At 43.2% G+C, this 14637-nt stretch overlaps 2 protein-coding genes across 4 annotated transcripts in view; one reads left to right on the plus strand and one right to left on the minus strand.

The window, feature by feature from the left end:
• Positions 1 to 11275, minus strand: part of Cenpo (centromere protein O) — a 15242-nt gene extending 3967 nt beyond the window's left edge. The window contains exons 1-4 of one of the 3 annotated variants that reach the window (XM_031355457.1): positions 10692 to 11275; positions 10471 to 10597; positions 7895 to 8061; positions 243 to 357 (exon numbers count right to left, since the gene is read on the minus strand). In XM_031355457.1, the coding sequence (XP_031211317.1) occupies positions 243 to 357; positions 7895 to 8061; positions 10471 to 10516 (328 nt within the window). In that variant the 5' untranslated portion in view covers positions 10517 to 10597; positions 10692 to 11275. Of the gene's footprint in view, positions 1 to 242; positions 358 to 7882; positions 8062 to 9766; positions 10012 to 10470; positions 10598 to 10691 lie in introns of those variants that run through there. The other 2 variants (XM_031355456.1, XM_031355458.1) reach the window with 2 other exon arrangements.
• On the plus strand, positions 10938 to 13579 carry Ptrhd1 (peptidyl-tRNA hydrolase domain containing 1). The gene is made up of 2 exons (XM_031355459.1): positions 10938 to 11211; positions 13240 to 13579. Exons 1-2 carry the CDS (start codon positions 10960 to 10962, stop codon positions 13408 to 13410), a joined length of 423 nt encoding a protein of 140 aa, XP_031211319.1. The 5' UTR covers positions 10938 to 10959; the 3' UTR covers positions 13411 to 13579.
• The last annotated feature ends 1058 nt before the right edge of the window (positions 13580 to 14637 follow it).

Genomic DNA, 14637 nt, shown 5'->3' on the forward strand with positions numbered 1-14637 from the left:
AAAAAAAAAAAAAAAAGAAAGTTCTAGCGGAGGGTCTAGCAAATGACTGTGAAGAGAAATGGTTCTAGCTAGCCACCAACCACCCATCCTTTACTGTCTAAAGAGGTGGATCTTATAGGCCTACAAACCAGCCTGTCAGCTTGGGTATGTATGGTGGTGTGTGTTCTGAGAGACCAAGCCTAGCACTGATAATACAGCTAGCCGACTAACTCCGAGTCAATCAGATCAGAACAAAGGCCTACCTGTAAAGCGATATGCCTGCAGAATGTCTTTCATGTTTCTCCACTGCCTTTCCAGAACTTCCTGTTCACTGACCACTGTTTTGCTTGGGTCTTCCTTGGCAGAAGGTTCTTTAACCTACAAGATATGTAGCAAACCTGACTGGTTACAACCGGGGAACCACAAAGTCCCTGCCACCGTCTGACTGAGTAACAGTAAAGGCAGTTTATTCTGTAAGGGATCAGAAATCGGTGTTTTCCTGACCACAACCTCACAGGGTACTGTGATGGACAGCAGAGAGAGGATGTAGGCCATGCTGTGAGGAATCAAGAGCAGGAACTGCTAGCTAATTAACCAGGATTTGATGGCACTGGAGAAGACTGAAGAGGAACAAGAAGAGGGGAGAACAAAGTCCAGCAGGAGCACAGGGTGGACGAGACAGACGGCTGTGGAAAGCTGAAGCCAGAGAAGCTATCCTCAGCCAGACTATAGGGCTTTGCGATCCAGGACTCCCAAGACTTGAACTTGCAGCTACAGCCCAGCAGACACACCAGGCTTCCTTTTCTCCACAGGATAAGTGTGAGCTAGATGAACTACCCTGATTAGAGAAAATCCAAACAGGACTGAGGAGAGAAAGAAATCAAAGCTTTTGAAGAAGCTGGCTTTCCTGAAGTTCTCCCCTCCCTCACAGCACCTGATGATCTGCACTGAAAGGCCTACTTTCAAGGAGATAACAACTGAAGACCACTGCGACCACAGCAGCCAAGATCCCACAAGAAAGGGAGCCCGCATCTGCATACAACCTGACACTTGCCAATCCAGAACTGCACTGTATGGCTGTGTCTAAGAAATGACATTTAAAAAAAAAAAAAAAAAAAAAAAAAAAAAAAAAAAAAAAAAAAAAAAAAACTAAACCAAAAACTGCTGGTGGTTATAAAAGCAGAGGGTAGACCTGTCCCCAACACTTCCAAGTGGCTGTAGAAGGGCTGCACCCTAGAGTTCCCAGGCAGCCATGTGCTAGCTGCCTGCTGGGACAAACACAACGGAGGTCTCTGGAGGAAGACAGCATGGCTCAGAACCTGCCAAACATCACCAAGCATATGAGCCTGATTAACTTGGTGCCGACTGGACATAAGCTAGAGCAGTGGTTCTCAACCTGTGGGTTGAGACCACTTTGGGGTTGAATGAGCCTTTCACAGGGTTGCCTAAGACTGTCATAAACACAAATATTTACATTACAATTTGTAATCATAGCAAAATTACAGCTATGAAGCAGCAACAAAAGTCATTTCATAGTTGGGGGGTCACAACAACATGCGGAACTATATTAAAGGGTGGCAGCATTAGGAAGGTTGAGAACCACTGTTCTAGAGTCATCTGAAAGGGGAACTGTTGCAGGAAATAATAAAAAGAATGGCAATTTCCCATGCTACACTGGGCACTGGAGGGCCCCATGGCTCCAGCCGGGTGTTATCATCTTGACAGACTCTCTGGCCTGGAGCTCCCGAGACTTGGTGGTTCGTTGCCATGTCAGCCCCACCCAATGACCGCCCACCTTGTGGTTAGCTGTCATAATTCCCAGTAACCCAGTAAAATCAAAACCCTAGAAGCTTATAATTAATCAGTCAGATTTATATATCAATAAATTCTCAATTCACAAGATGCCCACACAATTTCAAAGCCAATTGATAATGATACAAGCTGCCCACCTAGATTAGACAAGTTATCCCAATTATTCTATCCCTATATATTATAGCTACCTGTGGCTATTTAAAGCCACAAGGAATCTGAATTGTCCTGTTTGTCCTCCATTTTCCTCCTCCCTTCTCTTGTGTCACTCCCTCTCTCTGCAACTCTTAGCTCCACCACCCTTTTTCCTGTCCAATCACAGGCTTCTTGTTGTATTAATATTTAAAGTAATTGGACAGAAAAAATCCTGCTACAGGGACCCTCAACTGAGAGAATGCCCCCATCAGACAAACTGGAGGCAAGTCTGTGGGGAAGTTTCTTGATTAATGATTGACATGAAAGGCCTAGCCACTGTGGGCGGTATCTAGCCCACAGCTCCTGAGAGCAAGTCATCCTGGGGTGTATAACAAAGCGGACTAAGCAAGTCAGGAGAGCAAGCCGGTAAGCAGGTCTTCCATCTGCCTCAGCCACCCAGTGAGAATCACTGGGTCACTACCTTAAAAACAAGACAAAAAACATGAAAGGAGAAGGGGGACAAGTTGGGAAAAGGTATGGACAGGGGAAGGTAACATTACATATGTGTATGAAATGTAATGAAATCCCTTGTGTATAATAATTAGAAGCTAGCAAAAACATAAAAAAAGGAAACAATTAAGGAAAAATGTGATTAGCCAAGTGGGTGGTGGTGGAGGAACTCGCCTTTAATCCCAGTACTCTTGAGGATCTCTGAGTTCGAGGCCAGCATGGTCTTTTGAGCGAGTTCCAGGACAGCCAGGGTTACACAGAGAAACCCTGTCTCGAAACAAACAAACAAACAAACAAAAGAAAAAAGAAAAGGTGAGGTAGATATCTAGGCTCGAGCACAGGCCACGCCAGTAAGAGGCCTACCTCAGAACCGTTCCACATCCTCCATTCAGATTCCAAAGACACCAGTCATCCCTTCCTGCCTTCCTACTGCCAAGTCCCCATTCCATGGGCAGATAACTGCTACACAGGTGTAGCCCTATCAGTGAACAGGCGCAGGATATAGCAGTCAGAACAGAGAACCTCTGCTGGACCAAAGGCCAGGCTAACTGCCAGAAACTCCAGCCTCCAACTCTGATGGAGACCCCCTGCTAGACCAGAGGTCATGTCGGCCACTCTACAAGTTGGAAAACCTAAAAGAAATGGACAATTTTCTTTATATATACCACTTACCAAAGTTAAATCAAGACCAGTAAACAATATAAATAGGCCTATAGCCCCCTAAGGAAATAGAAGCAGTCATTGAAAGACTCCCAACCAAAAAAAACCAATCAAACAAAAAAGGCCAAAAACAAAAACTCACTGAAAAAACAAAACCCAAGGTCAGATGGTTTTAGTACAGAATTCTACCAGACTTTCAAAGAAGACATAATACCAATACTTCTCAAATTATTCCACAACACAGAAACAGAAGGAACATAACACTGCCACATTTATTTTATGAGGCCAGTTATCCTGAAACCCAAACACACAAAGACTCAAAGAAAATTACAGACCAATTTCCCTCATGAACAGTGATGCAAAAATACTCAATAAAATACTTTCAAACTGAATCTAAGAATACATCAAAAAGATCATCTACCATGATCAAGCAGGCTTCATCCCAAAGATGTAGGGATGGTTCAACATACAAAAACCTGTTATGAAATCCACCATGTAAACAAACTGAAAGGAAAAAAGAAATCACAATAATCTCATTAGATGATGAAAAAGCTTTTGACATCCAATACCCCTTTCATGATAAAAGTCTTGTAGAGATCAGGGATACAAGGGGCATGCAATGGAAACTTCCAGGGACCTATGAAGGTGACCCTAATAAAGAATCCTAGCAATGGTAGGATACAAAACCTGAACCAGACATCTCCTGTAACCAGGCAAGACCTCCAGTGGAGCGACTAGGACACCAACCCAGCCACAAAACCTACCTACAATTCATCCTCCCTACAAGATGTGCTGGGGTAAAGGTGGCACAGAAATTGTGGGACCAGCCAACCAATGACTGGTCCAGCTTGAGGCTCATGCCATAAGAAGGAGCCACACTTGACACTACCTAGAGGTCCAGGAACCAGAGTCTGGATAGCCCAGAGACTTAGGATAGAACCAAACACAACTGGCAAACAAACAAACAACCTCAATGAAATGATTCCTAATGATATTCTGCTATACTCGTAGATTAGAGGCTAGCATAATCGTCATCAGAGGCTTCATCCAGCAACTCATAGGAGGAGATATAAAGACCCACAGCCAATTATTAGGTGGACTAAGCATCCTGTGGAAGAGGAGGAAGGATTGTAGGAACTAGAAGGACCAAGGACACCACAAGAACATTGCCCACAGAGTTCCAGGGCTCTAACCAGGGCTCACAGAGACTGAAACATATACCATGGAGCCTGTGTGGGTCTGACCTAGGCCTTCTGCATAATTGTTATAGTTCTGTAGCTTCATGCTTTTATGGCACTCCTAACAATGGAAGTGGGAGCTGTTTCTGACTCTACTGCCTGCTCTTGGGACCCTTCTTTTCCTATTAAGCTGCCTCGTCCGGCTTTAATATGAGGGTTTGTGTCTAGTCTTATTGCACTTTGATGTGCTGTGTTTGGTTGATATCCCTGGAAGGCCTACCATTTTCTGAAGGAAAATGGAGGAGTCGATCTAGAGGAGGGGGGCGTAGGGAGAGGGGAACTGGGAGGAGAGAATGGAAGGGAAACTGCAGCAGGGATGTAATATATGAAAGAAGATCAAATTTTTAAAAAAAGAAATGAAAAGGTAGTTAAATGAAACAGGTATGTTTTTATATTTATCAAAGCAAGCATCAATGCAAAAATAAGATTAGAAAGTCAGTATAGATAGAAAGCATGAACACACAAACTAAAAAACCCAGTATTCATGGGAATCCCAGAAATAAAGAATGCCACTGATACATTACTTGAAATGATAAAGGTCACATTTTTAATAAAAGAAAAATTTCAGGTACTAATTTAAGCATCACTAAGCCAAATAAAGAACACCCATCACACCTGACTTCATTATGACATAAATCTACCAAATACCAAAGACAGAGAACATTAAATTGTGGAAAAGCAAGTAAGCAAATTCAAATAAGAATATCACTCAATAAGACTAATTACTAATCATGAAAATATGGTCCTAGAGATAACAGATAATCTTTAAAGTATGAACAAAAATGATGTCCAAACTGATCTCTAGTCTCCAAATATAAGGTGGGAAGTTAGTTTCTTTCCTTCCTTCTTTCCTTCCTTTGTTTCTTTCTTTCTTTTTTCTTATGAGACAGGGTCTCTCTATTATGTGGCTCTGGCTGTCCTCAAACTCAGAGATCTACTTTCCTCTGCCTCAAGAGTACTGGGATTAAAGATATGCACCCTATCCAGCCTTCAAATGTATACCTGTACAACAAAACACTCAACTAGGAAAGACATCTAAAAGACAAAATAAAACACCTGAGGGGTTACCAGAACTATCGATTGTATCATTATAGCCCAGGCTGGACCTGAACTCTGGATATTTTCTCCTTAACCCCTCCCAAGTGCTGGCCTTATAAGGCCTGTGCCACCACGAGCGACAGGATCTTTTTTGTTTGTTTTTAATTAGGTTTAACCAGCTCACACCATGCCTATTTTACACATCTTTCAGACAGACAAAGCAGAGCTATGCAGCTACCACACACATCACAGCCTAAAATATCTGGCTCTCAAAAAGTAAGGTTGCTATTTAACAGACCAACGGAACCAAACAATCCAGAAACAACCAACTACCATACAATGAGACAACACACACCGAAATCTATTCTAGGAAGACTATCTCTGAAAGACTACAAAGTGTAAAATTATACAGAATACCATCATGATGGTGTTAGATGAAGATTTATGAAACAAGAACACAGAGCTAAGTTTCAAAACTGATTTCCATTTGCAGAAATGGAAGGCAAGCCATAGTCTAAAGGAAATAATTCAAACCCAAAATATGTAAAGAAAAAATTCTTAACTGATGACACACATTTATTTATTTACTTATTTATTTATTTATTTATTTCAAAGGTCTCGGAAAAAATACTTGAAATTCTCAAGATTCTAATACATAGCACCGAGGAGAAATTGATTCTAGAACCCACTCTGGATACCCAAATCTATGGATGCTCAAGTCCTTTGCCTAAAAGGCCAGAGATTTGCATATAACCTCCACTCTTGTACACTTTAAATTCTCTCTACATTATGAATAACACTTAATAAAATTGTGCAAATACTATGCAACATTATAAAAACCACTTATACTTCACTCTTTATGAGGATGACAAGAAAAAAGTCAAATACAAATGAAGCCCATAATAAGAACTACTATAATGACAGACTGCTAAAACTGATAGCACCAAGCACTGGTAAAGCTGCAAAACAATGGGAGCTGCTCAATAGCTACTGCTGGGAACACAAATGGGCACGAGCACTTCACTAATGCTAATATGCAGGCTCCATGTTCTAGAACTTCAATTAAGGCTTGTACCTAATAGAAGAGTGCTGAAGAATGTCACAGCAGCAATCCTCATAATGAACCCAAGGTGAAATAACCCACATGGTGGTGTCAACGATGGAACAGGTCAACTGTAAAGTCATAAGACAGAGCTGCTGGGCAGCGCCGGTGGCGTGACTGCGTCTGTACAGACTGCCTCTCAGCAAAGTAAGTCAGACAGAAGGGTTGACACTCCACAGCTGTACAAAGTTCAGCGTATGGCAACACTTACTCTGAGGCTGAGACAGCAAGAAGACTGACCGCAAGGTCTATGCCAGCTTGGGTTAGAGTGACGTCAAGCCTGGCTAAGTAGCAAGATTTAAAACAATGCTCAAAACCATTCTTGATAAAATGATAAAACGATAAAAACCATTCTTGGTAACAGAAATTGGATCAGTGGCTACACTGAAGGGCAGGATTACCAGGAGGCAAATGGACAACCCTGGGTACTTGTCATAGCCTATGTTTTTCATTTGGTTGTATTCCCTTAAGACATTCATTAGCTTCTTCACATTATATATTTTACTTCAATAAAAAGCAAATTAAAGAAAAGAGGAAGAGTGGGAAGGAAGGGAAGGAGAAAGCAGGAAGGCTGGCTCTATGGGTAATGATGACATCATGTGAGTGATGACTGACTGCCTTTGGGCAGGGAAACAATGTGACATTTTGTAACATGGTCTTAGCCCTGAAGGGTTTAGTGAAAAAATGGAAATACTAAGCTACTGTAATTATCCTCTTATCCAAACCACTTGGTAAGTACTTAGCACTTATGTTGATAATGCTTAATGCAAGGCAGAGGAGACACTAGGTACAAAGACAACAGAAAGGAACATCTGACAGATCTGCTGACTGGACCTCAGCTACCACTGAAACCAGAACAAAGGACTGGCCAATGTGTGCTATGAAATTTTGAGACCGGGTAACAGAACAATGGTAAAATTACAAACGGCTCAGATCTGCTGAGGTTGAGGTACCAGGCTCAGGTGTCTATGACAGAAGGTCAAAGGGATTGTTACAAAGAACACTAAGAGCTTGCCTGCCTCATCACTACCTGACAATTAGCAGTTGATATTTTTTTGGTTTTTGGTTTTGTTTTTTGAGACAAGAGTTTCTCTGTATAGCCCTGGCTCTCCTGGACTTGCTCTGTAGACGAGGCTGGCCTTGAACTCACAGGAATCTACCTGCATCCACCTTTCGAGCGCTGGGATCAAAGACATACACTACCACTGCCTGGCTAGTAGTCAATCTTCTTAGCTATATCTTAGATATAGCTACAGATATAACAGATTCTGTTACAGATCTGATTATTTGATGAATCACAGACTTGAAATCAATTCAGTATGATCTCCAGGTAAGCATGCGATCCAGGTTTATTGACCCAAAGACTCCCAGCTCGTAGCTGATCTTCACACCCCAGTAGAGCCAACATCACCTTTCTACTCACTCTGGCTCTCCGCTGCTTCACTTCAGCCCTCAGCTCATCTCGCTGTTGCTGCAGTTCTCGAATCCTGGTTCTCACAGAACTTTCCTTTTCATGAACTGTTGGTTCTTCAGACTTTCTTTTCGATCTGTTCACTTGAGCCTCTAGTTTTTCCAGGTGAGCTAAAACACCTAAAGAAAGTGAGAACAAACAAACATAACACCCTTCATAATCAGACAGACCGGGGCAAAGCAAACTCCAAGAAGGAACACTTTGCTGTGCTAAACGCTGACCCAAAGGAGCAACTCAGGGAGAAAAGGGCCTATTTCACCTTACAGGTTACAGTCTGCCATGAGGAGGGCCCGGGACAGAAGCATAAAGCAGGAACTAAAGCAGATGAAGGAATGATGCTTGCTGGCCTGCTCAGTTTTTTTCATTTTTTAATACAATCCAGGACCACCTGTCCAGGGGTGGCAAGAACTCAGGGCAGGAACTGAAGATGAGACCATGGAGGAACAAGCTTACTGGTTTCCTGCAATGCTCAGATAGCTTTCATATACAACCCAGGACCACCTACCTGGGGTAGTTCCACCCACAATGGGTTAGGCACTCCTCCATTAATTAGCAATCAAGGGCTAGAGACATGGCTCAGCGGTTAAGAGCACTGACTGCTCTTCCGAAGGCCCTGAGTTCAAATCCCAGCAACAACACAGTGGTTCACAACCATCCATAATGAGATCTGACACCCTCTTCTAGTGTGTCTGAAGACAGCTACAGTGTACTTACATATAATAATAAATAAATCTTTGGGCCAGAGGGAGAGGGGCCGGAAAGAGCAGAGCCAGAGCAAGCAGAGTTCTTGAGTTCAATTCCCAGCTCACAACCATCTGTACAGCTACAGTGTACTCATATACATAAAATAAATAAATCTTTTTTTTTTTTTTTTGATTTTTCGAGACAGGGTTTCTCTGAGTAGCCCTGGCTATCCTGGAACTCACTCTGTAGACCAGGCTGGCCTCAAACTTAGAAATCTGCCTGTCTCTGCCTCCCAAGTGCTGGGATTGAGGCGTGCGCCACCACCGCCTGCCTTAAATAAGTCTTAAAAAAAAAAAAAAAAGAAAGAAAATGCCCTAAAGAAATTGTGCATAGACCAATCTGATGAGGTAATTCTTCAACAACTGAGGTTCCCTCTTCACAGGCACACCAAGCTGAAAACCACAAGCAGTCAATAGATATCTCATATATCTGGGATATGTTTATTTATGTATGTATTTATTTATTTGTTGAGACAGGGTCTTTCCCACATGTCTGGCCCAGAATTCACTAAGTAGATCAGGGTGTTCTTGAACTCACAGGATCTATCTGCTTCTGCCCAGAGTGCTGGGATCAAAGGCATGCACCACCACAACTAGTTCTGCCATAAATTTATAAAACCAAAGGCCTGAACAACCAAACCAGAGGCCATCAATTTCTCTGCTGACCACTGGTGTAAAAACACTCTCTAATTAGTACGCTCACTTGAAGAGAACAGGAGACTCTTGATTTGCCTATTGCGTGCTTAGTATGCAGCAGCATTTCATCTAAGTCTGCTTATCACAGAATCTAGGGCGGGAAAGGACGATTCTCCATGCCTTCCCACAACCCAGTTGAAATCTAGGGAAGTCCAGTGCTTCACCTCATGTAACTAGGTTCCTTAAGCAGATCCAATATTTACTTTGTAGGGTTCGTAAGAATACACATTCACAAAAATCTGTTCTTCATTTGTCTTGGGACAGCCCAGACCTGGCTCATTCATCTACCCACCCAAGGATAGACATCAATTACTAATGTATATCTCCTAAAAAAACAAACAAAGAAACAAACAAACAAAAACAAAAAACAACCAAAAAAACCCACCTTACATAAGATCAAGAGAGACCCATGATATGCAGTGCCACTGTATTTCACTTGCTTTTCTTACAGTTACTGACTCCTAACTTCTTTTATTTCCTCAGGAGCTTTAGCACAGCAGTTATCACGTCTCTGCTGTGTCCAGTTCCTCTCCATGTTCACACAATAAACAGCGGTAATTATCAAGCAGAAAGAGAAAACCAACACAATCATAACTAAATGTTTCAATCTTTTGGATTGAAGAGATGTCAAGGGAAGTGGAGAACAAATGACCAGTTGAAGTCTGATGATTATTCAAAAACTTCCACTTGTCACAGCAAGGTGTGATCACACACAGAAGGGTGAGGAGGAAGATCATGGCAAGTTCCACCCAAATTTGGGATTACATAGTAATTTAGTTCTAGAGTATGGATTACACCTGATTGCAACATATTTTTAACAATTAAGTCATCAAACTTTTAGTATTTAGTAACAATTTCAACCCACATGTTGCTTATTACCTCATATTAAGTTTTGTTTAAAGGAGAAAGAAAATGAGGCAGAACTGTAATATGTCCAAGCCACAATATTTATTAAGGCAGAGAGCCCTGAATCAAATCCATATCTATTCACCAAAGTTACTGCCCTACAATGCCCCTTCCTTTGTAATAAAGCCTGTAAAGTGAGATCTTACTGTGGTACAGGAAGGCCAACCCCCTTTGAATAAATACCTCCTTTGCACTCTCTGCCTGGACACAAAGTATTTGCAGACTCCATCTCCTCTTCCGGTTCTCAGGTGTCTTTTCTTACGATGCTGGGCGTACAGGGCAGGGTTAACATGGACCCGAAGGTCCTTAACTGTAAATAGGAAAAGACACGCATTCATCAGTCTACTGCCACTATTGCCTGACAGTCCAGGGATAAGCCAAGTGTCCCGGCTGGCTTCCCTTGCCTTGTACTGTTCAGTCCTGTCCGCGCTGTCACCACCGTGGCCACTCTGGTCTAGCCGGGCTTCCTCGAACACCCAAAGAAGCTGTACAGTAATGCTAATCTGTCTACCACCGGGTCTTGCTTTCTCATCAAAGCTTCCTCACTCAGGATCCAGTTTAAGAGTTCCCGCCGAGCGCAACTTCAACAACGCAACCTACTGATCCCAGGGTGCTTTGCGCTTCCGCCGTACAAAAACATGGTGGCGCCCACAGCGCCACACTAATCCCAGCATGCACCGCGGAGTACGTCCGGTCAGTCTGATGATCAGGAAGATGGCAAGCTCTGGGGTGGAGCCACAGATCCTTGTACAGTACTTAGTATTACGAAAGGATCTATCGCAGGCTCCTTTTTCCTGGCCCACCGGCGCATTAGTAGCGCAGGCTTGTCACGCCGCCACAGCAGCCTTGCACCTTCATCGAGACCATCCCCACACAGCAGCTTATCTCCGGGAGCTGGGGCGCATGCGCAAAGTGGTTCTCGAGGTGAGGCGTAGGGGATTATCCGGAGGGACGCTAAAGGGATGGGGTGCCGAAGCCGGAAGTAGGTCTGCTCTCGGGCGCAGTCCTTAACTTCCGGAGATACGTGCGGCGTGATCGTTGGAGGGATCTTTAAGAGTTTGGGGAATAGTCTGCGGCTTTAGCCGCTACGCAGTGAACTGTCCCCTGGGCAGAGCATGACTGTGAAGCGCGGACACAGACCCTACTGTCAACAGGGTTCACTAGAAATTGGTTGTTCCAGTGTCCCTTAGATCCCTGGGAGGGCGAAGCTGGGAAAGCGTGGCCCTTTATACCCGCACACCAATCTGCCTTTTAAAGCTGTGCCTAAAATTCCCACTACCTTAATAAATATGGTTAGTAAGAAATAGAGGCAGTTTATTTAAAAGGAAAAATGCTCAGTGAGCGGGGAAAGGCATACAATTTTCAGAAGATCTGAGTCTCGAGTCTCATAACTGTCATTTACATAGTACCTGCTTCTCTAGAGAAATCTTTCTGCAGGAAAACACAGTCAAGGGGGTGAGAATGGAGGAACAATGGCCAAAGGGACTAACGTGCCAACCTACATGTTTACATCTGCTTTCAGCTTTCTGAGGAGTGCTTCACATACCCATTGGATTAACTTTTTTTTTTTTTTTTTTTTTTTTTTTTAAGATCTACTTAAATTATGTGTAGGTAGGTATGTGTGTCTGTGGGGTAGATGCACATGAGTGCCGATGTCTTTGGAAGACAGAATAGGATGTAGGATCTTCTACAGCTGTAGTTATAGGCAGTGTGAGCAACCCAATGTGCATAGGAACCAAACTCTGGAAGAGCAGTATTCCCTGGACACTGAGCCACCTCTTCAGCTCCTGGACTCTTTTTTTGGGGTGGGGGTTGTTTTTTGGTTTTTTTTTTTTTTTGTTTTTTGTTTTTCTTTAGATACAGGGTTTCTCTGTTTAGCCCTGGCTGTCCTGGAACTCACTCTGTAGACCAGGCTGGCCTCAAACTCAGAAATCCACCTGCCTCTGCCTCCCAAGTGCTGAGATTAAAGGTGTGTGGTGCCTGGACTCTCTCTTAAGGGTTAGGACCATAGGATATTCTCCACCAGAATGCCTTCTCCTAGATCTTCCTGGAATTTCAGAAAGTTGTGTTTCTATCCAGGTCAAGATCCTATTGGCCTTAGATCCTATTCTGCTGACCAAAAAGCATATAATAGGGTAGATTAAAAAGAGTTGGTGAGATGGCTCATTGGGTAAAGGCATATGCCACCTGAGTTCTATCCCTGGACTTACTTGATGGGAAGAAAAAACCAAATCTTACAAGTTATCCTCAGTGTGCATGCATAATACAACATTCTAGTTTGCTTTTTGTCTGTGATAAATACCATGGCCAAAAATCAACTTGGGAAGGAAGGGATTTATTTTACCTTACAGGTTACATCCATCATCTAGAGAAGCCAAAGCGGGAACTCAAGGCAGGATCTTGAAGCAGAAAGCACAGAGGAACACTGTAGACTGGCTCTCCTGACCTTCTCAGCTACCTTACTTACACAGTTAAGGCGCATTCGCCTCGGGATGGTACTGCCCACAGTAGACTGAGCCCTCTTACATCAAATAGTTGAGAGATGTGTCCTGCATCAACTTAGGCTTGGGTCTGAGGGGATGAGAGAGGGAGAAGGAAAGTATGTGTAATTTTAGAAATCTTTCCAGTGGTCAGCTGAGTCACAGATGAGAAGGATGAGGGGGAGCTTCAGTAGGCACCAGCCATAGGAGACTAGGAACTATATAGCAGAATTCAATACGAAAAAGAAAATTGCATTTTATTAACAGGGGGTCAAGCCTCCTTCTCAGCCCCTTCCTAGCCACTTCTGTAAAATCCCAAAGAAAGGAAATAGCAAGCCAATGGACACAACTGTTGCTATACTTTCTTTGGTGGAGCCACAGCTCCAGTCACAGAGCCCCTCCCCTTTCCTGTGACCCTCTGACACTTCCTAAATGGGTCATTAGTCTGTGTTGTGTGCTCTGCAACTTGTAGGCTGCTGATGAGACCACCTTGAAGGAGCTGGCTGAGACCCTGCAGCAGAAGAGCATTGACCACATGCTGTGGCTCGAGCAGCCAGAGAATATTGCCACATGCATTGCCCTGAGGCCGTACCCCAAGGAAGAAGTGAGCCAGTATTTGAAGAAGTTCAGATTGTTCAAGTGACTGATGTTCTGGTAGAACTGAGTGTCAGCTGGGTCTGGCAAGCCAAATGGCCTCTATCCTGGAGCATCGTGGATTCCTTTTAATGCTGACATACTCTTCCCTCACAGTTATGGTGGTTTCTTAAGAACCAGCACAAATTCAAATTAAAGCCCTCATTAATGAGTACCTGCTACTATGTATTATCATCATTGCTACCAAGTTCAAGTGATGAGAATTAATAAGCAGCAATATTATCCGTGGGTCATTGCTGAAGCACAATATGTTTTTTTTTGTTAGGAATAATGGACTTCTAGCCACTCAGGTTTAAAATGTTGCCTTTGAGTTCCTTATCTCCCCTACCCACTCCCTGCTCCCCATTTCCCTCTCCTTTTCTTGATGTCCTATCACTGGCCTCCGGTCTCTAGTGCAGAAGTAGAATGCTCCTATTCTTCCCCTCTTTCCTGACACTTAACTACACTTAATACATCACCTTCACAAAGTCTTACCAGCATTATAATAATTTTTACCAGAATTACTCCCTTCTTTAAACATCTGTACATGACCGGACACTGTTCAAAAATATTTCTGTAAACATTTGTGTGTAACAACAGAAGCTGAACATGTGTGAAGCAAACTTTATTGTAAAGCATGGGGCTTTTCTATGCTTTCCTTGTTCCTGAATGACAACACAGAGACCTGGTGTATTTGTTAAAAAGCTTCTTGCACTATAGCTGGGCAGGGTTCACATCTATTCTAACCTGATTATGCTGGTCTGGCCTACTACCCTGCCATGTGCTCAGTTGCCTGCCATCTTAGTCTTGCCATGGCTGCTCCATCTATCTTCCCATGGTGACCCTCTCTGGTGAATCTCTGGCAAATCCACCTCTCTTTGGTCCCATCAGAGACCCTCTCATTGGGATCAGAAGCTCCACCTCCTCCCCTCCTGCCTTGCTATTGGCTGATCAACTCTTTATTAACCAATCAGAGGTGATAGAAAATAATTTTTACACAGGATTGAGACAGGAAATGCTTGACAGTGCCAGCATCAGAACTGCAACCAGACCTCTGGCGCAGAAATCGCACGTGAATACACAGTGCACAAAACCATCCCATAACTGTTATATGGAGTAATTTTTTTTCAGTAGGAAGAATTATATGAAAGATGAAAGCTAGGAGTCATGGTTTATGAACTTGGGAAGTAGCCCTGTACTTGGGAAGCTGAGCCAGGGGGAATGTCTTGAGTTCAAA

This window comes from Mastomys coucha, unplaced genomic scaffold, assembly GCF_008632895.1.
Source record: "Mastomys coucha isolate ucsf_1 unplaced genomic scaffold, UCSF_Mcou_1 pScaffold6, whole genome shotgun sequence".
NCBI classification, from domain to species: Eukaryota; Metazoa; Chordata; class Mammalia; order Rodentia; family Muridae; genus Mastomys; species Mastomys coucha.

Bases quoted from the DNA above. Each gene is read 5' to 3' on its own strand.
- Ptrhd1 (XM_031355459.1), top strand. From the start codon at position 10,960: ATGCACCGCGGAGTACGTCCGGTCAGTCTGATGATCAGGAAGATGGCA. The intron at 11,212-13,239 runs GTGAGGCGTAGG...TGCAACTTGTAG, and splicing joins TGCGCAAAGTGGTTCTCGAG to GCTGCTGATGAGACCACCTT.